The sequence below is a fragment of the Serinus canaria genome, chromosome 8 (assembly GCF_022539315.1).
Source record: "Serinus canaria isolate serCan28SL12 chromosome 8, serCan2020, whole genome shotgun sequence".
NCBI classification, from domain to species: domain Eukaryota; kingdom Metazoa; phylum Chordata; class Aves; order Passeriformes; family Fringillidae; genus Serinus; species Serinus canaria.
Window position 1 is genome coordinate 21,498,743 of NC_066322.1, and position 25,890 is coordinate 21,524,632.

The 25,890-nt window shown below is 37.6% G+C and overlaps 1 protein-coding gene across 3 annotated transcripts in view; it reads right to left on the minus strand.

Moving 5' to 3' along the window:
• Positions 1-2,698: 2,698 nt before the first annotated feature.
• Positions 2,699-25,890, minus strand: part of PTPRC (protein tyrosine phosphatase receptor type C) — a 56,417-nt gene continuing 33,225 nt past the window's right edge. Inside the window, exons 3-31 of one of the 3 annotated variants that reach the window (XM_018912076.3) lie at positions 25,652-25,681; positions 25,094-25,216; positions 24,210-24,308; positions 22,829-22,861; positions 22,363-22,590; positions 21,688-21,825; positions 20,728-20,871; positions 19,938-20,072; positions 19,246-19,404; positions 18,044-18,240; positions 16,239-16,299; positions 15,468-15,576; positions 15,064-15,095; positions 13,813-13,928; positions 13,200-13,290; positions 13,034-13,110; positions 12,769-12,805; positions 12,263-12,360; positions 11,271-11,396; positions 9,686-9,843; positions 9,175-9,310; positions 8,494-8,643; positions 7,966-8,056; positions 7,521-7,654; positions 6,551-6,685; positions 6,131-6,253; positions 5,520-5,698; positions 4,708-4,843; positions 2,699-3,946 (exon numbers count right to left, since the gene is read on the minus strand). In XM_018912076.3, coding sequence (XP_018767621.3) covers positions 3,674-3,946; positions 4,708-4,843; positions 5,520-5,698; positions 6,131-6,253; positions 6,551-6,685; positions 7,521-7,654; positions 7,966-8,056; positions 8,494-8,643; positions 9,175-9,310; positions 9,686-9,843; positions 11,271-11,396; positions 12,263-12,360; positions 12,769-12,805; positions 13,034-13,110; positions 13,200-13,290; positions 13,813-13,928; positions 15,064-15,095; positions 15,468-15,576; positions 16,239-16,299; positions 18,044-18,240; positions 19,246-19,404; positions 19,938-20,072; positions 20,728-20,871; positions 21,688-21,825; positions 22,363-22,590; positions 22,829-22,861; positions 24,210-24,308; positions 25,094-25,216; positions 25,652-25,681 — 3,548 coding nt within the window. In that variant the 3' untranslated portion in view covers positions 2,699-3,673. The remainder of the gene's footprint in view (positions 3,947-4,707; positions 4,844-5,519; positions 5,699-6,130; positions 6,254-6,550; positions 6,686-7,520; positions 7,655-7,965; positions 8,057-8,493; positions 8,644-9,174; positions 9,311-9,685; positions 9,844-11,270; positions 11,397-12,262; positions 12,361-12,768; positions 12,806-13,033; positions 13,111-13,199; positions 13,291-13,812; positions 13,929-15,063; positions 15,096-15,467; positions 15,577-16,238; positions 16,300-18,043; positions 18,241-19,245; positions 19,405-19,937; positions 20,073-20,727; positions 20,872-21,687; positions 21,826-22,362; positions 22,591-22,828; positions 22,862-24,209; positions 24,309-25,093; positions 25,217-25,651; positions 25,682-25,890) is intronic. The other 2 variants (XM_018912077.3, XM_009088466.4) reach the window with 2 other exon arrangements.

A 25,890-nucleotide genomic window follows, 5' to 3' on the forward strand; every position in this document is an offset into this window, starting at 1 on the left:
AGCTCACGATGTCAGGATTTTTCTTCCCTTTGTAACTCTTAGCCTCAGCACTTTCTGTGGCTCAGACTCAGCACAGTTTGTGCCTCTCACACCAGATTATTCCACCCAGCCTTCCTGGCCTGCAGCAAAGCCCAGAACGCACTGCCTACCTCACTCCCCCAGCAGCCCTCCTGCACAGGGGGTAACAGGGGCACAGGGCTGGGACAGATAGGGACCTTCCAGGCCTGCCCCGACCCTCGGCTCCTGCGTGTGGCCACCAGCTGTGCCCAGCCCATCCGCTGGGGACAAGGGGCAGAATGCCCTCCCTTTTCCAGTGGGAGTGAGCTCAGTGCCTCTGGAGCATGTGCTGTGGAGCACCAGCCGGCTCCGAGGTGGAGAGCGGGCTGGTGGACACTGTCTGCACAAGTGCAGGGGAAAGGAGCAGGCACAACCATTCCCTCAGGAGCACAAATCCAGCCCTGGCAGCTGGGCTGTGGGAGAGCAGCAGGGCTTCTGCCATCTCCCGGAACCCCGACTGCCAGGGCTCTGTGTACAGGCCCTGTTTGTGTTGCATCATAATGTACAGCCTCTGAAAAGGTCTTAATATAGCAGCCTTCTTCACTACAGAGCACAAGAAACAGGAAAAAACTAAACAAAAGCACACACACTTCACTCCTCATTGCAGTTACCTGAGAGCAGAATCTTGTGTAGACTCTGAGGTCCTTCCTCTTCCCCATCTTCCCACACTGGATTCCACTAACACAGCACTGTAATTTTTACATACCCACCTTTATGTCAGCATCTACCCAGCAAATCGTGGGAGAAATTTAGTCCCTCTGGTCACATAAGCACTTGATTACCTTTTTTTTTGTTGTTGCTCAAAGTCCTCTCTCAGCTCATCTGTTGCTTAGTTGTTTTTATCCTGGACTTCAGATTCTAAACCATTCTCCAGGAGGGGTTTGCTCAGCTTGAGGCAGTGGTTAGCATGCTTTCTGTGGTTTAGCTGTACTTCATGAGATAAACATTTTTCATCTTACTTTGAGACTGTTTCTCAACTTTCAAGCTATGCAAAGCCAGTGTGCTACACTATTGTTCTTGCCCTGACAAAGCTAAAGCAGTTTCTAGCAAAGCTTTCTAGCTCGGGGTTCGTGTCTCACCTGTAAAATGTTTTGCCCTGTTCCAGAGGAATGTGAGATTAATCCTACAAGTGAATAAACCAAGTGACTGTGCAGCATCCAGCATAAGGACCACCTTCTGGAAGCTCTGTGTCACCACCTCATGGATGTTCAGGAAACAAAGGACAATACAGAAGGCAAAAAAGCATCCCTGGCACACACGTGGAGAGTTCCTGGAAGCAATCAGAACTTCTAAACTGTGTTAAGACAGGCTCCTTCAATCACTGAACTGGGATTTAATGAGGTTTAATTCTACAATATGTTCTTTAATTTGAAAATAATTAAAAGCCAAGAGCTCAGTTTACCTCCTTGTGACTGGACTGTAAGGGACTTTACTGCAAAAGTGGTTCACATTAGGCACATGAGGGCAGTTTCAGTGTAAAGCTCCTTTTCTCTAAAAATGAAGACATGCACAAAGGAAAATTTAAGGATTTCCCTTTCAAAGTACATGCATAAATCAAGAGTTAACTTGGCATTCTTCTCTTTTAAAAAATACCAGCAAAAGAACATTGAAATCATTCTAGAAAATAATTAAACAAATCAAAATCACGCAAGATTTTTACAGCCTAAGTGCTGCAGGAGCCTAAAAAACACAGGAATCTTTTTTCAAGGAATTGAAGTATATGATTGCCCTCAGATTTAAAACAAGAAACGTTTGGTGTAATTTTTGATTTTGGAAACACTTTCAGTTATTTTTAAAAGTGTGACTAGCCTCTGTCTCCACAGCCTTACATTAGACAGCAGCACCCACTACTTAGTTTTTCTATGTGAAAGAGAGGTTTTACAGCTGCCAAATCTTAAACAATGGAAAATAAATTTATTGTTCTCTGGCATGTAATGAACACCAGTGAGCTAATCTGCATCCAAGGGTCTTTATACTTTGATGTTCAAGGGATGCTAAATTTAAAATTTTATTTTTAGTTCCTCTAAAACTAGCCAACAGATTTTGGGCCTACAATATCTTTTAGATTATCTTCCCATGTGGTCCCTAGAGCTTTCCCTCCACACATGACTCCTTCAGCTTTGTTAGTTTATCACCTAACACAGCTCCTTGCTGAAAAGGAGTTCAGCTGACAGCCAAGGGGAATCCCCCTGCTCTGTGTCTGCTTGCTGCCACTTTCTGAAGCAAGACTGCCAGCAAGCACTTGTCTGAGCTGATAATTGTGAATGATATATTTGATCTAGGCTAACAGCACAATTAAATCAAGGTTTTAACCAAGTGTGACTGTACATGTTGTTTAGACAGCTCTCTAAGTGATTTCAATTATGTTTTGTAATGAGAAATTAGGAATGAGCAGTGATAAACTTGGAGCAATGGATCTGTTGCGTGACTGCTCTTTTGATGGCTTCAAGCAAAATAAAAGCCTCTTTTCTCCGTTCTGAGAGAGTCATGACACTTACCTGGGTACACTCACAGTTTTAGAAGAATTAAATGATGTGTTTTCCTACTGACATTTTAAAATTTTATCCATGTATGAGACAGCACAAGATTTTATACATTTAGAAGGAAATTATCAGTTTGCATAGTACTAAAGAGCAAAATAATTTTCATCTTGTCAACTATTAATTACCGTTTTTATTTGTTCTGAAAACAGTAGACTAAAATCCAGCAAGAAATAGTAAAAAGATCAAAATTGTAACATACAAAACATCATTATGAAAAAAAAAATATCCGGTACCAATGAAAATCTAAAAGTAAAATTCTCAAAGTATTTTCCAATTCTGAAAAGAGGTTGGAGGCATTCAGGGAAGTGGTCCTTTAAATAAATGTAAGCATAAGAAATGGATATGAAAGCAGTCAGTATTTTAAGCTCTAAGAGTAAACAGGATATGTTTTCCACCAGAACCATTTCAATGATCAAATGCCCATCTCCAAACTCCTATAGGAGTATCAGATTAATATATGTGGAGCAATAAGGACACCTTGAGGACACTTAGAAAAATGCAAAATTTCAATTCTGCATTGATATGGGAGGACTTACACATCCCATGTAAGTTGGAATTCCTTGGAATTGCCACGTGATATAAATTATAAACTCTTAAAACTGTTTGGCAAACTCCCACAAGTCCCAAGAGTATTATTAATGCTCTCATTAGTCCTGAAATACTAGAATATATGCTTACCTATAGGTTCACTTACTTGCTAGTAGTTTTGAGGATAGACCTGTTCTTGCAACTCAATAATCTTGTTCTGAGTTGCTTTTTTTCTTGTTACAGAAAGAAAAAATTTTGCTTCGCACTCCTCAGCATAGTATTACACTGTACAAGTTTTAAAAGGAAAAGTATAAAAATAGTGAAGTTTTCTGAAGAAGTATTCAATGCAAATCCACACAAAAATTAAAATTCCACAGTTCTTTGTCACTCTCTAAAATTTTCAAGTATTCCTTTAAATTTGTACCTTTCAAAAACCAAAAATAACTATCATTAAAACAAAAAAAAGTGGGAAGAATAAGAACTCCTATACCTCCCATTTTGCTTAAGATTTTTTGCAGGCAAAAAAGCACTTTTTTAGTCTGCCTCTAAGTTAGAACTGCAGTTGTGGGGCCATTTGTAGAACTTTCTGTTTCCTTAGTGCTATCTGCAGCCTTAGAACCATCACATATTTCAGGTGGCTCAATTTCCTCTGGCCGTGGTGGAGCAAGATCAGTTGTGATCAAATCAGTTTCCTGATCTGATTTTCCTACTTCACTGCAAAATTCAACTTTATCTTCCTGCTGGCTGCTCTTCTTTATTTGTCCATTCTGTGCAGGGTAGGTGCTGGCAATGGTGTCATACAGAAATTGGTATTGTTCCTTAAAAAAAAAGAGAAGAAGTTAGGATTAATGGAATGCTCTGAGTCCAAGAATTAATCCATTCTTTCTTTTTTCTCCTACATTTTAGGAATGTAGCATTCAGTTGGACAGGCAAGACTGTATATGAAGCACTTCCACAGTTTTTGGCATAGAGAGTGTTGCTCCTATGGTTTATTCTGACTTCATGTGTACATAACTTTTCTGAATCTGTCTGCATCAGATATTCCAAGCTGTCACTCAGTGTCCTTTGGTTCATAAAGTACCAAAAATACAGTTTTTAGAGTACCTAGGTTGCAAACAACATGTATTATACTGAGTATGGAAGGTCATGTAATAACCTGACTATACTGATGATACCCAGGTCTGGTTTGTGGCAACTGTACAGTGTGTGCCACAGTTCCTCTGGGGTGACTAAACAAAACATTCAGTGGCTGCCAGCCTGCACAAGGAGTTCATCTCCCATCTGCAGAGGGGACACTGCATGTACATCATGAACCACCTGCAGGAACAGCAATTTATGCAATTTGTAATTTGATATTATACACCCTTTGCCAAAGGCAGTACAGAACTGCAGCTCTGGATATCTCAGACTCCTTCATTCCTACCAGCAAGTGCTGCTGCCCAAATGGTGGTGAGTGTGAATGCTCTGATTAGAATCAGTGCTCCCTATACAGAAATTATGCCCAAGGTTATGGGGATATTAGTGATCATGGTAAGTAATCTCTCTTTTTTTTTGCTATTAATTCATAAGATTTACTTACAAATGTGGAGACTATTCCCAGCCTGGTGCGACGAAGTGATTTTACTACTTGGAAAACATCTATTACTTCTTCTGTCTCTGCACTTTCCAAAAGGGTCATTAAAGCACAAAATACACCAGTCTGCTGTGATCCATCACTAGAGGATAATGCAAAATATACATGTAAATTTACGAAGTAAAATCAGAACTTTTCTGACTAAATGTTAGATATATTTTTAAAACTTTATACTGAATTATATTTCCAAAGCATTTTTTACTGAACTGAAATTATCACAATTAAGTATCCATGTAGGATGCACACAGGACATAGTTTATCTAGAGACTACCTGCACCTGAAGTACCACTTAAGGGAAGAAGGAAATTCAAAATTTGAGACTTCCAGTTTCAACTGCTGTTAGCAGGATTATCTTCTGGTTTAGATGGCATGCAAGGCTATTCCTGGAAATGGTCATAGAAAAGTGCACCTGTATCCTGGAGTGAGAGATGATCCTAAAAACTCTACTGGATATTCACTAATGCATCCTGCAAGTGCACTCTGACCTAGCATTTCCCCACAAAATAGGTGCACCAGCCAAGGGGAGCTGCTCATAGCACCTGCTCTGTGCCCACACTTGCCCAAGAAAAGTGTGCTTTCTTTTCATCACTACAATCCAAAAGAACAAGCTTGAGCAATTCAAGGAATCTTCTTGGGAGAGTTGAGTCTCCAGACACACGGAAAGGCTTGTGAGAAAAGGTAATAATCCCAAAATTATGGTTGCTATGTACACCCAGACCTTAGAGCTAGGTGAATGTGTGTGCTGAATTCAGACCCACCAGCAGTGGACAAGCAGTGGGACACTGCGGGTTCTCCTGCTGTCCTCAGTGACTTGTCTGGCTGGAAGTTTTTGTTTAATGTTGAGAATCATGCTGACTAAATCTTTGGGGGTTTCTGGAACATCACAGCCACTCCATTGATGGTACTGATACTGATACACCTTCTGAGTTTCTTTTGTCTGCAAAACAGCAGTGGAGATGTGGTTAATGTTCAGGATATAATACGGATTCACACAGCAACTCTATTGCTGCTGATTAACAAAGGAAAACTATATTCCTGAGGAACTGCAGGATGATGGCTCTGCCTCATGAATATGAGGTAGGCAGACGTCCAAGCTTTGTTCAAAGTACAAAAGACAGCTGATCTCCTGAGACTCCCCTACCATCATCTCAGCAGTTCACTAAATAGAAATCTTGAGATAATTTATAGCATTTCTCATGATTGACTGTTGGTCTGGAAGAGAAAAATATTTCCATTTCTTAGAGCAGGAGTTCTTAGAACTGCAGAGGGAACTGTTTCTTCTCTTTCTTGAGGCTAAGTTTATACGTTTAGTTTTAAATTTAAAAACTCCTTGAAAACCACATTTCAGAATTTGCAAAGAAACTTTCACCTTCAGATGTGCAACATCAAATGCACGTATGGTATAGCCAGGACCAGAGTTGACATCTGCCATTTGAACTTCTATGCCATCATACGTTTGCTTTCCTTCTCCCCAGTACTGTGCACAGAGTTCCTAAAATGGATAAAAGTCAGTGATTACTACTTAAATCTCTTTTTACTGTGCCTTCCACATGCACTTAGAGACTGTACTGACTATAAAGGAGTTTCATGGTATTTTAAAATATAGCATCATACACTTTTCCCTGAAAAATTCATTGGAAAGTAAATTAAGTAGGTAAATGATAGGGCGAAATATATTGGAAATGCAAATTCCTCATGCTATGGAAAACATTTGAGCAAGAGAATGAGAGTGTGCAGTGCAGTTTTGTTTGCATGCAGAGGATATTCAGTGTGCAGACAATGCCCCCACCTGATCTCCCTCCTTCAGCTCTGTCAGCATAACAATGACTTTGACTTTTCTTTGGAACACCATTTGCCAGAAGTCAGAGATAGTTTCCTGCAGTGGTCCCTGTGTTGCAATCATGGCTTTTGGACCCCAGTAACCCTAGAAAAGAAATAATCTTTTTCTTTAATTCATTTGAAATGTGATTGTCAAACAATAGAACTCATAATTTAAGGAATATCCCATGAAATAAATTAATGCTGTTTTTTTACAGGGAAAACATGCCTTTCACAGTAGACATCGGTTGTACAGGAGTTCTACAACCCAAATGACACTAACCTCAGTCCTCCTAAGAATATCACTTCAGACTGACAACAAGATATATTGATGCTACAGTGGCTGAGATCTCACCCTGCCATTTTTTGAAAAGCATATTTTTAAGGGGTAAAGCATTCTGTTTTACACAGCCATTTGATTTTACCACTAAGAAATTCTGTTTATACCACACAAAGTTGGTGCGCCAGTCAATTCTCCTAAAAATAAAGATACATTTACTCTGAATAGGTATCCTAACTGTGCAGCATTTCAAAGGATTCAGATAAATGGAACTTAGCTAGTAATTCCATTAAAATCAGTTACTTCATTTATGACCAATAATTGTTCTTCTTTGAATATATAATGGTACAAAAAAATTGTTGGCTCCAATTTTCACTGGTAGGGTTTGGTCCATGTGAATAACTGTAGTCACATTTCATTAACAGTGACAATATTAATCTGGTTCCACCAGTAGACAGATGCCCACTAATGGAAATATATGTTATCATGTGGCCAGCTGAAGGCTAAAGGTTTTAAACATAGATGGATTTGCCAATCAGCCATCAGTTCTGTCTTCCTTCCTTCCTCAACTCAATTCTTATCTATTGTAATGCCAACAAGAGAATAGGAGTTTGAGCTGAAAGCTTGTGAAATGCGTTTAGTGGATGCTCTCAATACATACAGTTATGAAGGAAGCATTGATGTATCTGCTGGATTCTTCACAGTCACTGTCCTCATCCGAGGACTCCTCTGAATCATGCTCACCCTCCTTACTGCAATCTTCTTCATACCTGATGGGCACTCGGTTGAAGTCATCTGTGTGAGACAAAGTGTCACTGTCACAGCACACCCCCTGGGTATGGCATTTGTGGGGGTCAGGGAATAGAAAACGCCAGTCCTTTCACAACAGACTGCAGAACCAAGGCCACCTTGTTTGAAATAAAGACTCTCAATAATTCACATTGGTAAAAACTCATCTCTTCTTTTTTAATCACTATAAGAAGTTTAGAATTTTACAGTGTTCAGAAAACTAATCAAATACTACTCTATAAGGTGATTTGCTAATTTTTTCAAAATTTTTCTAATAGAAGAAAATAGATAAAAATAAGGCAATGGAAAATACTTACAAGGAATTATGTTGGCATTCCTATTTTTGCTTTTATTTTCATCACGATTCCCAATGTTCTGTGTACGCCACCCCTTATAGGAAGGCAATCGCTGAAGAAAGAGGATATTTGATATTATGCTTGATTAAAATGGTTCTTGAGATCATTGCTTTCTCAGGAATCTCACACCCACTCTTCATCCTGCAGTGTCTCTCTCCTTACTTTAGGTTCTTTAAACTTTGGTACCATCTGAACTACCATGTAAAAATGCCTGCTACACCACGTACAGTGGCACAGGAAATCATGAACACAGACACACGTAATCATTCTGTGAGCTCCATCCGTCTTAAAAATATTAACACCAAAGCAGAAATAAAACTTCATCAGCATACAGCTTTTCTTCATGAAGGTAAAGAAACTTTCTGTGCCAGAGAAATAACATAGCACCTAAATGATCTGTTACCTGTGGTATCTCTCTAGCTCATGACTATTGTGCAAGGCAATTTTTAAGAGGGAAGGAAGGGCAACTGGAATGCAAAGCTTATTTACCTTGAACTCTGCCTCCAGCAGAGAAGGCTCACTCGGGTGGTCTTTTCTTTTCAGGTCATTAAGGGAGGAATGCAGTTCTGAGAGACTGATCTCGGTTTCTCCATACTGATTGTATTCCACCAGTGCTTGATGAATAAGGATGTACTGTGACTGTTGTTTCCCATTTGAAGAGTTTACATATGAAGTTATTAAAGAGTAAAAAAAAAAAAAATCACATAACTTTTTAAAATCATTATTAAAAGCTATTGCTCCTGTGATAATATCATAAGTATTATTAAGCATTAACATTAAACAGATATCAAATTCAAGTGTTACAACTTTAAAATGCTGAAATAAGTTAAAACATGCAATGCATCAGTCCATAACTTTTGTTGTACTCAACACTTATGAAAATTGCACTGGGGCAGATGTATTTTAGAATTTTGACTCTGTAAGCTCAGTTTTGCATTTATGAATTGTATGCCAAAAAGCTGTTCTCCTTGGCTTCCTCTTCTAAAGTCTGAACTTAAAAAGTTGAAGTTCTTAAAATCAAAAAATTATGTTGGAAGTTTTTTCCCTTTTAATACTTTTCAGAGCTATATTTTCTATGAACAGCTTCAATTGAACTGAGCAGTGCCCTTGTGAGAAATACTGCTGAAGCCCTAGAACAGGAGAGTGGTGACAGGAGCCTCAGGGAGATACCTCTACTTGGACCATGAGGCATCGCTGCCGCCGCAGTTTCACAATGTATCCATAAACATCCACTCTGCCTTCCGCGTCCAGCCCCTCCAGCATGGCATCGATCCCGATGTAGGTCCCAGTGCGCCCAACGCCGGCACTGCCGTGCACAGAGGGACTTGGTTATCCACAGGCAATGGCATTAATTAGCAACACAAACAATGATGAGTTTGCATTTTTAGTATCTTTTAGTGAAAGCAAGGCCAACATGGCCAAATATGGTGCTTATAGCCAGAGCAGCCCAACATTGATCTGGCTGTTTTTCAAATGTCTGTGTATCCTCAGGTTTTATCAACCTGAATTTCTTTCATATCCTTCAAAAACAGGCCTTGTGTATCTTTTGCTGCCTCATTTGCAAGTGTTTAAGTCACAAAATCTGGGATCAGACAAAGATTTTTGCCAGATCCCTGTTCTGAATAGCTTCATTTCAGTCATTTAACATTACCAACCTTTTTAAAGAATAATATATATTTACCTGCAATGAACCACGATCGGACCACTAAAAAAGTTGCTGAGGGCATTAACCCTGCGTCGGAGTTTGAGAAGGAGATGTGGATCCTCAGGGACTCCATGGTCTGGCCAGCTTGTGAACTGGATATGAGTGACATCTCTTCCAGCTGTCCTTTCTCTTCCCTAGAAAAAGTGAAGTGTGCTTTTTAATATATATCAATCTATATATCCATTAGTATGTGTATATAGTTGTATACATAAGTCTAAGTGACTACATTAAAGCCCAAAGCATGTGAGTCTTAAGTGGACTTTGGTATGTTTCTGCTAGACTAAAAGAGAGGACATAAATTTCAATAACCATGATTATAAAAATAAATTAGAAAAACCCTTCAATGACATTCCTTTACTGGCCAAGATTTTATATGCCTCTACAGGCATTTTTCCACTAATTAACCTCAAAATTCTTACTTGTAGTTGAGCTATCCAAATGTGGCTGAGCTATTCATACAGTTGTTTGCCATTGTTTCAGTAATTATACATCACTCTTCTGCCAGAACTGCAGAATTCTCCACTTTCTTGCCATGGACCACTCTTCAATTCCCCATCCAATATCCATTTTATCTTTATTGATATGATGTCAGCTGAACAAAGAGCAGACAGTCCTAAAAATGTCAGCCCTCAACCTGCTGCACTCATTTCTAAAGTCACATTCCTTAAGGGACACAGCAGTGTCTTTCTAAATAGGTAATTTTTAACATCCTGATCTGCTCACTGACCACACAAAGTTACAGCTTTCTTTTAATCAGACCACTTCCTGAGTAAATTCCAATGCAAAATGAGACAACAGAATAGGAATTTCCAGCTGTAATCATGAATCAAGATGGGCAGATTTTGTTGCTTTGCTGAAGATCTGCCAGCAGATTTACTTTTGGAGTCTGAATGCTTTTAGCTATGATTTAGGCTCCATTTATTATCATTGAAATATTTTTGCAAAGGGCCTGAGATGAACATTTAGCCTTTGATGCAAATTTTGCTCTCAATTACACATAGGGCAACTAATGTGACTTCAGATGTGTGAAAGAGAGCAATTATCCAGCCTTAATGACTTTACACATTTCTAAATGGTGATTTTAAAACACTTATATTTATAAACACACTCCAGATTACCAGAATTTGTGATTGTCCCACTGTACAATTATCAGAAGGGTAAATATTGGTTACAAATGAGTTGCACTGATTTTAGTTGCAGAGGGTTATGCTGACATACACACAAAGCAGCAAATTTCTTGTGTTAGAAAACAAACTAAATATATAAAGACACTGCAGTGTATATATTCATTTTTTTCCACTTAGCAGCATATTAATTGTATAATCCTAAATGTAGATTCCAGAGGATTAAGTAAAAATACCTTTTGAAGTTGGGAAATATATATCTAACTCATATTTCTTGCAAAAAATTGCACCTACATCTAAGTTTTCCCTGAAGCTATATGATGCTTAGGAAAGACAGCAAAGCATCTTCCATTGAGAGCTGGCTCTTGTCTCTTAAAACACAGACTCCAAATCGACACTCCAGTTCCAGTCAGTCTCACACTTTTGAATCAACTTACATTTGTGATGTGCAGCTTCTGAATGACATAGTCTGGACATGTTTTACTTTCATAGATCTTCACAATGATGTCCCCATACGTTGCAGTCCCATTCTCCATTGATGGCCAGTACTGGGCACATTTGTTCTGTGAAGAGATGAAGGAAGTGATGTGGGGATGTGGCAGAAAACAGAGCTAGAAAAAGGCCTAATTTAAAATAGATGGCAACTCAGTATAGCTTTTCCAACTTTTCAGTTCCATATATCCAACAACTCAGGTCTCTGACCTGAAATTTATGTCCATAGAATTTAATTTCAGATGTACAGTGGAGGAAAAAAATCCTGTACACTAGTTGAAACAATGAAGAGTGATTGCTACTGTTGCCTGATGGCTGGAGAAATGTTTGCAGCAACTTCCATGCCGTGCTTTTCAGTTTTCAATGAGGGCTGCTGCTCCTGTCTGCCTATAACATCAGCTTGGGTGTGCTGTAGATCTGCAGGCTGTCAACATCTTTAACTGCAGCTAAAACAGCATTTCCCCTTCTTCTTGCTGTACCTGGAATAAGGAACAAAAGCAGGCCAGAAGCACCTAGCCTTCTACTTTAAAAAAAGGCAACAGAGATAAAATATTCTTTCTAGGATTTACTGAGGGCACGGCCAGGTTATCAGAATAGACAGGAGAAAAATAGAAACCATACCTTTCCTGACAGATCTATGAAGAGCTACAGTTCTACCTTGAGCCCTTTTCTGGATTAATTAGCTGTAATTTGGAAGCTCACCCTCTGCTACATACTGCTGTGACTAAAGTGATATTTTCTGGTGAGACTGGTAATTCATAAGGCAACATTATTTTGGCATGCTTTCCAACACAGGTTCTGCCACAATGAGAGAACAGCAAAGAATGAAAAACAAGTACTGAAGAGTATGTAATTCAGCACAGCACAGTAATAAGCTCTGTTTTCAGGAAAAAGGAGGAGGAATAGACAGAAGGAAGGAAGGACGTGTATTTCTCACCCTCTTTCCTTCCTCACAGCGAGTCACCATGACAATAATGGTTGCCTTCTGTTCCCAGATCATTCTCCAGAAATCATCTGTGGTTTCATCCTTGGGGCCTAGGAGGAGATAATTTAAGGGACTTCTTCAGAGTGCAGCCACATGGAAAAACACCTGCATGCTTAGCCAGGCAAACTGAAGAGCTAACCAGAGATCATTCAAGTAACAGCCACACACTTGTTTTCATTATGGCTGCTGCCATTGCTATAGCTTTAAAAACTCTCATCTGTATCTTCAGTGCATAGCTATGAAATCTGAAAACTTTTGGTGTAAAATTATACAGCATGAGAAATCTGACTTTGAAGTAATTGCCACAAAATTCCCAAAGCAAAAATTCATTGAAAACTTTGTCATATTATATTTCAAAATGTCAGATTTTCATTTTTCCTTTAAGATTACTAATAGGATTTTACTACTCAAAAAAAGGTTGAATAAATAAAGCATATTCTTTTAAGATTATAAATTACCTTGTGCAGCAATATACTTTCTTGGTTCTTTGAAGCCCTGTGAAAAGTACATTGTTATTAACTTTTAGAAAGAAAGCATGAACAATCTAAATTATATGCAACTTTAAAAATAAATTCAATATGCAAAAATTCAATAATATCAAATACATTACAAAGATGAAAGCAACCCCAATGGAAATCTTCCAAGGTACTGATGCTTCAACAGCACAGACTACAGGATTTCTTCCATGGTGTCTAAGACTTTTTTAAAGTAAAAGTCACTCACATCAATATAACTTGCATTGATATAGTCTGATCCTGGATCTCCTGGCATCTCTGAGAGCTCAACACGGTTATGGTCATCTGTTGAAATCATTTAAACCAAAATAATTATATTATCTCAAGGCAGTGACAAATCAAACATATCTAAAACATTTCAACAATATACTCACATGGAAGAATATCAATGTAACGGTTTTTGTTCTGATTATGGCTCTTTTTGGCCTCCTTTATAGAAAATTTACTGAAGACTCTAGGAATACTCTGTAAAATACAAAATTTATTTTATTAGTTAAGCCTAGATTTAAAATAGTCAAATGAATATGGAAATAGTTTGGAATTACTGAATCTGGAAGGTAACACTATACTTCAGAAGATATTACTTCATATATTTCTTGTATCTAAAGTTTAAAAAAAATTCTTCTCTTTAATATAGTTGGTATATATCTCCACAATTAAATATTTTTTATATCCCCATGGGTACACAGTAAGACAACGTTTAAAAATATGTCTTAAAAGGCACTTTAGGATGAGAGGTACTTAGACTGCATACTTTATACTTTTGCTGAAGAACACCTTCAGGAAAAAGAGTATTTTCATCTTACAATGGGGAGAGATTGGTAGCAAAATTAACTGAGGACTATTTGACCTTAACTTGGACTATATGACATTTCTAGATTATTTCTTTCTTTCTAACTAGTACATGTACTTCAAACATGCTCCTGGATGGAATTCTTCCAATCACCTGGATAAAAACCTGTGGTATACTTTGAGGGAAGGACAAACCTGAAATTCCTCCAAGAAGAGCCTTCCTTCATCTGCAATCTTCCTCTTGTATGTGTCCAGCAATAGCTCTGAGGGTATTGGCTCTATGTTGAGAAGTTGCTTATCATCATCTTTAACTGTGCAAATAAGTCAAATGTTTATTGTTACTGACGTTGAAAACTTACATCACACTTCAGTAAATGTGATTCTAAAACTGCCAGATAAATTAACAATAGAACTAAACTCTTTCTTTTAACTTGGTGCATTTATTTTTCTAAAACTGGTGTTGCCTGAGCCAGCTGTGAGCAAACAGGCTGTGGGAATAAGAGAACTTTTCCAGCTCTGCTGCGTGACTGGAGACACCTCTGGAGGAGGCCACGTGCAGGGACAGCACATCAATACTTTTGCACAAAGTGGTGACTGCCATGTTCAGGGCACAGCAACTGCCTCAACAGCCATGACAGTTACACAGCCTTGCCTCCTGCCTCAGTTCTGGTCAGCCAGTGTCAGTGATTAAAATAGAACATGTATCACCTGACTTTCCACATGTTTTCCAGTTTGTGTTCTGAGTTGCAATAATCTGCAATATCATCTTGAATGAAAAAATAACAACTGAACAAGTTTTAACACCTCTTACTAGACATATATTAATTTTTCATTTACATTGAAAAGTTGTGTCTAAGCAAATGGTTTGAATTTCAACAAAGTCCTACTTCCCATTTAATGTAGTTAGTTTCTGTGAATTTTAGTGCTCTAAATTATTTTTTTCTTTAAGCTTTCTGGTATTGACTGATCTTGTCTTTCTTCCCAAGCTTTGAAATTTTGTGCAAAAAGGTGCACAAAATTTTCAGTCTTTGGGATTTGAAAGTCTTCAAATTTTTTCAGTAAAATTAACTGGCTAATGTTCAGTCTCTTGTTTTGGAAAAAGATGCAAAGAAAAGGGAAATTATGTTTTTTATTCTGGACTTATTCTCACTGTTAAACATATCACAAACATTGTCTGGGATAACTATAAGTGAGTTTTTAATTGACTAATAAATAAGAATTTTTCGGACACTGATGAACTTTCAGTTCACTAAAGTATAAATACTTCTATGTATTTACTGAAGTCTTTTTGTCCTCCATATAAGGTGTTATAATGTTGAGATCTGTAATCTGTGTATGCAACCTAGAATGCAAATAACCCAAAGTCGGTAGTAAGACCTGAGACCTTTAATTTCCATTTGCTAAATAGGAATAAATATGAATTGCTAAATATATAAAGATACTCACCTGCAACAAGGTTCACGCCTTCAGAAGAATTGCTGTAAGAAGCAAAAGCACCTGTAAATGCTTTGACCAGTAAGATATATATAATAATAAGTTAATAAAATCAGTGAAACAAGAGTGCTGTCTGTGAAACAAGAGGGCTACTCATTTTGTTCTGTGCCTCAAACAAGGGTAGAGCAGCGAGATTTTAAATCCATGTCGTTATATTTGTTTTGTTTGACAAACACCAAAAAATTAGTTTCTTTTAAAATGATTTAAAGGTAAAAGGATATCTTTTCCCAGGATTAATGAAACATCAAATTTGTAACATTTTGTCACTACCCACTGTGAAATCTGGTGCAAAAACCAAAAGCCGCACCCATGCCCCTTCCATTTGTGTAAGAGAGGAAGACAAACATGAGGCTTACCTAAGCTTTTTTTGGTGAAGATCATAGATTTTGTACAGAACCAGCAGTAAAGCAATTACAGTCACAATGATCAAGAATGCCAAAAATATAATCAAGGCTCTAGAATTATCTACCAACAGAAAAACAACACATTTAATATTTTAAAATTATTTTAAAAAATTAAACCTGTATACTCCCTAGAATCAGTGCTCATCAATTTTTGGTTTGGGGTCCTTTTTGAGAAAAAAACTAAACAGGTTTGAGTTTGCTATGCCAAAGTAGAGGAGGGAATTTTATGTTTTCATTTAGAAAACTTTTCCTTAAATTCTCCATGTCCACCTGTCAAAATGCTACAACTCACTGGTTCAGCATTACTGTGCTTGTCTCCTGCTCTGTGTGACCTGTACAGTGCAGCTCTCAGCTGTTCCTGATCTGGGAATTGGGAATCTCTGCCAAGTCACAGATGTTCAGCTCCTGAAATGCAGGATCCGAACACAGGAAAATAATCCAAAAGTGAATCATGTCAGTCAGAGAAATTAATTTCTACTTGCATTTGAATGTTTCCTGAAGAAACCACAGCTGTGTAATAATTCTAAGTTATGATTAATGACTTGTCAACATGAACTGCTACATTAATACTGAATGGGGATATTTTTTAAAGGCAGATCAAATATTAACTATAAAACAGGAAGTTTGGATTTTTAATTAGGAGCAATTTAACTGGATTGACAATTTACATTAATTATATTATGCTAAAATCAATAGGGAAAAATGCTGTACATATTTACTTACATCTGGTTTTTATACTCCCCACTACTTCTTTCCCATTGTGTATTCCATTAAAGACGAAGATCTGCAGGCAATGGGTGACAGTAATAGAGATGTTCAGATATGACAAGTAAAAATTTCTGCCTACAGTTCTTAAAAAACAAATTACAATGGATTTTTCAAATTCATCCATCTACTGACAACATCATTGACAGCAGTGTCTGCTGTCGATCTCTGTAGTGACATTTATGGTGCAGCTCAGGTTTCTACCCAAGTTACAGCAAGATCTGGATTCAGAAATATGGAGATGATAGGAAAAAGAATTTAGAAAAATAGGAAACACACTTTAAAAAATAAAAAATCAGATGCATCTCAAAGTAAAATCAATTTTATCTTTTATTAAGCCTCTCAAATCTGAAAAATAGCTGTGCAATATATAAAAACATCATTTGCTGCAACAGTAAATATACAAATACTCCACTGAATTTGATGATTTTAGTACACACTTATGTATGGGTCGGTAATTCATAGAAGTTTAATTAAATATGGTGTTTTCTTGCATCATTAACTTTTGGGTACTTTAAATGGTGTTAAAACACTTACTTTGTTCAATTGTGTTTGTTTTGTCATATATTTAATATTTATTTGATCTTTTATATTTCCTTAATAGAAATTCCTGTCAGATCTAAAAGACTGCTTGCAGTCAAATATTTCACACTGGGGTTTTTTTTCCTTGTGAGTTTTCTATAACTTGACCAGAGTCCTTTCATTACCAGCTAAGCCCATAAGGCTTTTCCTGTTTTTTGGGAAAGAATTAAGCAAAATATCTGCAAAGCAGAAGCCAGGATTTAGAGGTGCAGAAGCAAATTCCTTCTGTAAGGAAAACTGCTCACTGAAAGTGGTGAACAAAAACCCTTAAATAGCACAATGGTCCTGTGCTACTAGGACAATGCAAGAATCTTTTGCTCCTATAGGACCTCATCTTTATTTTTCAAATATAAAGCTCTCTGAGCAGCATCTGTTGGGAAAATCCTGACAAAATATTGACATGAAACTGAGATTACTCAAGTTCCCTGATAATGCATTTTTGCAGGTAAAATCAGAGAAGGAGGAAAAGACTGTGGGGAATTAGCGAAACTGCTTCCTCAAAGTAATAAAACTCCATCACTCTTACTGGTTACTTCCTTGCCTAAACTTTACTGAGAGGAGCTATCAGGATATAAGAAATATTCCTACTGGCCATATTAAGGGAATCACACAAGACCATTGGTTTTGCAGGCAACCCCAAAAGGGTGAAATGCCTGACAGAAGAGAAAATGGCAGGAAGCCTTCAGGAAAGTGAAGTGTGAAAACAGAGGATGCTATATTTTGCATGGACACAAGGACTGGCTTGTAAGAGGCTGATGTAATGGCATGCAAAAGGATCTGAACTCCTTTACACTCATTAGGCCCTGAAGAACCAAAAATCTTCATCCATCAAATGGAATATGTTTCAAAAACTAAAATACCAGTCATACTCAAGAAACTGTTTTAATCTTGTGGAAACCCCAAACTTCTCCTGAGCCAAGTACAAACAATCTATTCTGCTTGCATTTTTCTTGCTGTTAGAACCTGTGTGGAATAGCACACCAGGGATTGCTTGATAGGTTAGGCACATATGCATTTTAGTTCCAAAATAATAATTACTTTTTTACACCTGAGGTCTATAGATTATAAATTGACTTCTCTGCCACCATATTTGCCTTTTTCCCCTAAAATGAAGCATAATATACTTAAACAGTGAAAATGCAGCAATATTTTATATATTTTAATACAATAAACTAACTTACCTTAAACGTATAGTTTGTCAGGTAAAAGAGATTTTCTCTGATAAATTCACATTTGCTTTTGTTTTCAGTTTGTCTATCATTCTCCCAAACCAATATAAATTGTGCATGTGGTCCAAATTCTTTTTGTTTTTTGCATGTAATCTGGACAGCATTATCAGCTGTCAATATTGCTTTAATGTGACTCACTTCTTCTGGTACTGTAGACAAAAAACAGGGTTACTTGCTCTATTCTCATTATTTCAAACTCAACATTTCAAGCTGTATGTGCTCATGTCTGTTTCCTGTCTTCTCTCAATAACTTCATATATTTTCTTCCTTAAAAATTTCAGTCCTAATTCAATGAGATAAGTAACAAGATAAATAATCAGCTTTGACTTAATCATGAGCTTATCTAAGCTGAAAAATATGTGAAGTGGAACTGAAATGCTCTACTGACAGACTGCAAAAATAGTATGATGGCAAATCTCTCTTACATCTGACATCACTTTCTCATTTGACATCACTTTCTCAGATCAACCTGTTTATATTTATCAGTAAATTAATTTATCACCTTTTTTTTTTTTTTGTGGGGTTTCAGGTGACAATTCTGATCTCTGTATATTTCAAACTATACATTTGAAATGATAGCCCCAAAAAGGTGCACAGACCTTTCTGTCAACAGAAGGGTTTGCACACATTTTGTCATCTTTAACCTAATGTTGGAAGCTGTGTACAGGTACATCCAAACTGACACTGACTGACATCCATTGCAGATGGACAGTGTTGGTTTAGCCTGGGTCTACTTCAAGCACACAGGTAACTACACAACAGAAGGTACAGGCTGCACATCTTTGTAGCTTTCATGCCACAAAGAAAATATTAAACTTTTTAAATTATCTTTTTGTTTAATTCAAATTTTTTTCTTTATATTGGGATATAATGCTTCCTAAAGACTTCACAAGAATTTCAAATTGAGGAAATCTTTTTAAAATTATATATATAAGAAAAATAACAATATGAAGTGCATAATTAAAAATAGATCAACTTTAAGTAATTTTAAAAGGGACACTGATTATATGAATGTCAGTATAATTATTTTAATTTTAATCAGTTTCTTGGCTAATAGTAATACTGTGTATAAAATACAATGAACTACACTAGGAACGTAGAAATTCTTTGTGTTTGTACCAGCCTAGGTCATAACAGTTAGCAAGCAGATTTACCTGCTGCATCTGTCGTAAATTCACGGCTCTCACTGCTACCTTTCACCATTTCATTGTGTTTGTTGATTGTATATGGAGTGACAGACACAGAAGCTCTGGTATAAGGATGAAATTCATAGTAAGTACAGTGAGTTGTGTTGACTTGTCGAACAGGATGCCCTGAAAAATGAAATTAATCATATTAATTAAGTCTATGTTAGGAGTACAGGAACTCTTACACTTTATCAGAGCTACCTGAAACCACTGTCACGTATACTTCTATTTTAATTACCTTAATCTGGTTGCTTTGCTTTGCTTACTTATGCTAAGTGTAGGCTCATGAAGAAGAGGAAATACATAAACACATAGAGAGTATTTACATATAAAGATTCATTGAAATGTAAGATGGCCTAGACCAGCATATCTAGAAGCAGTGGCCATTTAGCAGAAGACAATCCCCTGGCTATAATCATCTAAACATGTTTATGCCTAACTGCCATGCACTTGTGCCAACTGAAGGTTGACAGGGTCATGTCCTGACATGGTTAACAGAATAATCTCAACTGAAAATTCAACTGGAACAACCTTAAAGGAAGGAAATTTTAACATTTGTCTAAAATAAACTGCAGTGTAAAGAGAGTCCAATAGGACTTAGTGCATTATGCCTGGTGCTCTGTAATTATGTACATGCAATGAATTATTTAATTACTTACGTTCGCCTTCCACGAAGAATTGCACTAAGTAGCCATCTATGGGACCATTGGAAGTGTCCCCAGGTGCTGTCCAATTAACTGTTACACCTGTGGTATTTTTATGTACTATTTGAAGGTTTTGTGGTGCTTCCGGAACTGTTGTAAAAGAAAAATAACAATAATTTGCGATAAATGAAAATAAAAGCATTCCTCTTTTGACCTATTTTGATTAATTAGATTAAATTTCATCTGACACTAAAAATAACATGTAATTTTTTTGTACTCTATTTCAAGAAGGTATACATAAGTATAAACCGAGTATATGTAAAAGCATCATATTACAGTAATTTCAAAAATTTAATTAATTCAGGACAAGGTGAATACAGCAACATCACATTTTACTAAAATTGTCCAATGTCTTCAAATCGAGTATTTAAGACTTGTCTCAGACTAGGTCTGCACTATTTTTATATGTGCATCATCATTCAAAATTCCCTATAGTTGACCATTCCATATAGTTCCCAGTCTCCAAAACAACAACAAAAAACAATCACAGTCCCTGATGGAACGAAAGAAAGACTCAGACTGGAAGACTGAGAGAGTGACTGCAATGTAAGAACAACCACTAGGGCAAGAGACCAGGAAGGAGGAGCTGAAGGAGAAGCTGAGTGTGGCAGAGAATGCTGCTCAAAGCTTATCTTGAACCCCAGGAAACCCTGGGGTTCAAGATAAGCTTTGATAATAATGGGTTTCATAGTAGGAGTTCCCAGAAATACGTGGAATGTAAACCAAAAGTAAGCATTACACTTACCACCATAGTCTGTAAGTAGGGTGAAGTTTGGGTTGGCAACACTGTTTCCATTAAAACCTATGGATCCAATGCAGTTATACAGACGGTTTGGTAATAAATTTTTCAGCACATCACAAATTTGATTTTTATCAGGAGAATTTGAATCTGTAGACACAAGAAGACCTTTATCAATATTTTTCACAGCTCCTAAAGTCTGTGGCACCATTCTGAGATTTTCTCTACTGCATTTATTTCATATAATTTGTAATAAACTATCACGATATTCCAAACAGAAAAATGTTCAACCCAATCCAATAACTAGATTTGAGGTTCTTGCATACTAACTTAGTTTTCATAGTCCTTTATTTTCATCAGTAAAGTTCGACTTTCTAAGGAAACAACTTTCCTACAGAAATCAGAACATGTCATGGGGAGTCAGGCAGAACACTGGAATGGTTTCCTAGCTCTTCAGCTCCCTGAAGCAGGAAATCTCCAGCCCCAGACATTCATCATCCATTTTTCTGGGGTCAGAAAAAGAAGGCCATTCAGCAGCCATACCTGCCCTATCACACTAGGTACCTCTGAGCCAGCATGTCCTCAAACTGGCTGACTCCAAGAGGAGAGAGCCTGACCTCACATCCAGGAGCCTGCACAGCCAGTGGCCAAGGCACCTTGCAAGGGGTCAGCTCACAGCACGACTGCAGCATTTCCAAACTGTTCAGCACCCTTTCAGAAAATCAAACAGGACCTCAAAATCTCCAGAATTTGTGCAACTTTTTAAACTGGTCAACTCAGCAAAAGAGGTCTCTGGGTTTGAACTTTCCCAGATCTGCACTTGGGGATGGTAGCCCTCCAACTGGCAATCCCAGGAATTCTGAGCTACCCTTTCCTCAGACTGGCACAATCAATTTAAATCTGCCAGTCTTTCTCCAAAAGACAACATCAACAATGCTTTTAAAGAGAAATAAATAAATAACCCACTTTCAGAATGCATTGGAGGAAATGAAAATACTGTCTCATGGCAGGTAACAGTCACCGTAGCACAGGCAAGTGAGCTACTCCAACATAACAAGGCTCGTGTGCTGTTTGTCTCCTCGACTTTAAGAGATTCCCTGGTGACTGGAATGGAAGAATATTATACATCATTGTGACATTGGCTGTATTGAGTCTTCAAATAACAGTTAATTTATGTTTTTTGACTTGCTCTGCAATATGAAGATACAATCAGCATAGAATAATATACAAAGAATTTAATAAGAAATGGAAAGCAAAAATTGAAAAAGCCTTCATGAGACAAAGACACACAGGTATTCAAATAATAAATTAATGTTTTAGTGCAGACATTCAGCATTAACACCAGCTTTGAAGTGGTGGCTGGTCTTGTTATTGTTTACCACAGCGCATATGCTCAATGCAGTTAAAGTTCCCTTTTTTCTTTAGAATAAAAAAACTACGGTTTGTTTTCACTGTTCTTTAAGAAAATACTGAGAAGCTTTAATATACAACTTCAGAATAGCTTGCAAACCATTGACAAAATATGAAAACTGAAAAGCAACAAGAATAGACAAAGAAACCTGGGGAAGCTGAATTACTGCATGTAAAAATAAATGTTTAAAAAAAGAAGAAAATAAACTACTAAAAGCCTTGTACACCTACCTTTTGGAACAAGAAAAGAAGAAGAAGTACCATCTGTACACCTGCCATTTTTAACTTTGACAGTGTAACTCCGGCATTTCGGAAGCTCTATGGAACGGTTGCTGGAACTCACAGTTCTGTTTCTGTCATCCCCCAGAATAATGTATTCTGTGTCTTTTGTGTGAATTTTCAGGAAAACTTCAGCCATGTTAGAGTTGTTCTTAGAGTCTTTTACGTCTTCAATAATAGCTAAAAGAAAAGCTACTGTAAATGGAGGTGAAAAGACCAGAATTGTTAAATAACTTTAATCTTACTTCTTCCAGAACTGGAAGACATTTCATAAAATAACCAACTGATCAGTTTTATATGCTAATTGATCAGTTTTATTTCTTTGCTGCTTTATCAGCTTTACCAATTTTCTGTATTTGAGTTTACTATTTGGTCACATTTCAAGACTGAAGGAGAGAATAAGGGGTATGGTTCTTACCACAAGTTGCTTCAGGTATCACTGTGGTAGGTTCTAAAAAAAAAGGAAACAATATGAAGGTCTGTCATAGCAGATTGGGTATTTTTTCCACAAAGCATTGGAGAAGGGTGACAAGTACTGCCCCAAACATTTTTTCAATATATTCAATACAAGTAAATGTATTTAGCATCCTCTCACATTTGAAATAGGGAAGAAAAAAACATCAGCTATTCATAAACCCATTCTTTAACTAGTTATTTTAGCGATCATCTGTCTTTCACAGTTTTTCAATGACATCAATGAACTAGAAATCAAACTGGTTATTAGTGACATTTCTGAGTACAAAATTACACAAGATTATTCCAAAGTCACACATTCTTGTAGCAGTATGATAAACTACAGCAGCTTTCCAGGATATCTACGCTATGGAATGGGTAACTGAGCTGTATAAAATGTCACCAAAGAAATAAAATTTACCTGCTTTCTGCACTGCCACTCTTACCTTTGGAAAGAGATTTATACAACAGTATCGATTGTTTAGTGACTACTTTTACACCAGAACAGCCAAAAGAAATTTTTGCTGGTATTTTCTGTAGAGAAGCTTGAGCAAAGGACTTCATCCTGAAAACAGTTACTTAATATATCCCAAGGTAAAGGTGTCACTAAAACACACCAATATCTAATTTTTTCATAGAAGGTAGGCCCTAGATTTGTCTGCCTCCAGGCTGGCAGTCACCAGCTGGATGGTGGCCCTAAGGAGAGGGCAAACAGAGGGACCACTGGAGATTGACCAAGACAGAAAGGGGCAGAACACCCACAAGTAAAAGCGAAGTTCAGTTTGTCAAAGAGCAGCAGCAGCCTACAGCTACTCGAAGGACAGTTCAAGATGGAAAGTGTCCAGCTCCTGGATGTACTTTGCACAAGCACATACATGTATTTTGCTGACCTAACTAATTCCTTACAGCCCAATGGCAACTAAAATCACTGTAATACTAGATCCCAAGAATTACTGTATTACTGCTGTGTGAAACCAAAGGGAAGACACTCGAAGACACAGAGGCACACAGATCTCAGATGTATTCACACTTTTTTGCTGCTTGGGCAAATTTCTGTGAATAACAAGAGAAGTACTACACCATAATTTACAGATTTCCCTCCTGCTATATGCCACTATGTAGAAATAATTTCCATTTTGCACTTTCTTAACAAGTAACAAATCTGGTATCTTTAATATTACTCATAAAAAGTTAGTAAGGTTCCTAAAAACATCCTTAATTTTAATGCAGTTGCATGTCGAATTTGTATGCTTAGGTTTAAAACACTCCAAATGAATTGCCTCATTCAAATCCATTTTCTGTGCTTGATGTATCAGAACTGTGGTAACTGTGTGCAAGTTTGTCACCTATTGTGTAAGTGGAGCTGGGAGTGGGGCTGATCCCAGTGCCTGCTGGCGTGTTGACTGATGAGGTGGTGCTGTGCAAGGATGTTGAATTGTAATCATCTGTAAGAAAATAAACAACATATCAGCATTAAAAAGTGAAATTCATTCTTCCATATGGCTTTGCCATCAGAAATGTCTTACACTAGAGCACTTCTCTCTTTTTGTTCTATTTCTTAGGGGATTTTTGTAGTTTAGAGAAGACTGCTGAAGGAAAAGTGATGTTAATATATTAATTTTTTAAAAAGAGTATTTAAATAGAAAGCAAATTTTTAGGAGTATACCACTTACACATTAATTTTGCTATGTACAATGACAATTTTTTGGTCAATACTTAGTCATAATTCCAGATGAAGTCAAAATAAAAATAGTATCACAATCTGTGAACTGGGAAAAACTAGAACATTTTGCTATATTCTTACAGTAAAACACAATTACGAATAGTGCTTGTGCTGTTTCACAGACAGCAACTCTGGGTAGCACTCGTTTGCTGGGTCATGTACCTTGCTCACTCACTGTATTTCTTACTATACTTCATTATTTATCTCCCTGTTTATAAACCACTGACTGGTCTCTATATTCTCTTTTAGGCTCATTCCTACTGCTCTTGCTTTGGGGGCAGTCTTGTTGACAGCAGCTGGTATTTTGATGCTACTGTGGTGGCTGCAAGACTCAGCCCTCCAATACCAGGTCCTGCACATTATCCTGGCATTGCCGCCATGCCAAAGCACAGACACCTTTTCCATTTGATGAAAATGAGCTGGAAAAGGCTACCCTGGTGCTGAACGACTTCGGTTTCCCCTAGAGTTTTGAGAGCAGCACGTGGCTTCCAAGGGAAGAGAGCAAACCTGCAGGAGCATCCCCGAAGGCAGAGGGAGTGCGTGCGGCGAGGGCAGCGGAGCCGCTGCTGCGTGCCGGGCTGCTCGGGGCCGTGCTGGGGGAGAAGTGCGTGCTGTGTGCGAGGCTGGCACCTGCGGTGAGAGTACAGCAGGGTCGGTCATGCTCCATCCAGTGGGCCCGGCCGAGGAGGGACAGAGCTGCCCACACCACCAGGGAGCAGTGCTGCAGCACTCCCATACCGAGACGCTGGGAATTTTTAACGAAGCAAAGGCACATCAAACATTCAAAATGCAGGTAATTCAACAGGTGTCAGATGAACAACCAGTGAGTGTATTCATTTTTGGTTAGGAATGTGCCTTTCATGCTAAATGCTGTGTTTTGAAATATACCTAAATACATTACTCAAAACCAGACTTGTCTGATATTCCTGCCTATTGAGACAGCATATTTCATTTTTTTGGGTGAATTACCTTACTCTGTGAGGTAATTGTGTGTGAGAAAATGAAAGAAGAAACTGTCAAGAAAAAAAAAATCTATGTAATTCTGCCATGTAAATTGTTTCTTACCAGTATCAGGTGTGGTCGTTGTCTCCTCCCCTGAAAAAGAGAAGAGAGAGGAAAAGTGTAACTTAAACTTTCAAGGAATTTGCCAAAAATATAAAGACACATTCCTTCCTCCCAAATATCAGCTAAGCTTTCCCCAGGAAATTACACATTCTTAAGTTATCTTTAGTGGATATAGCAACAACCAGATGCCCAAAATACCAAGTATTCAGTCACAAAATCACAGAATGGTCTGGGTTAGA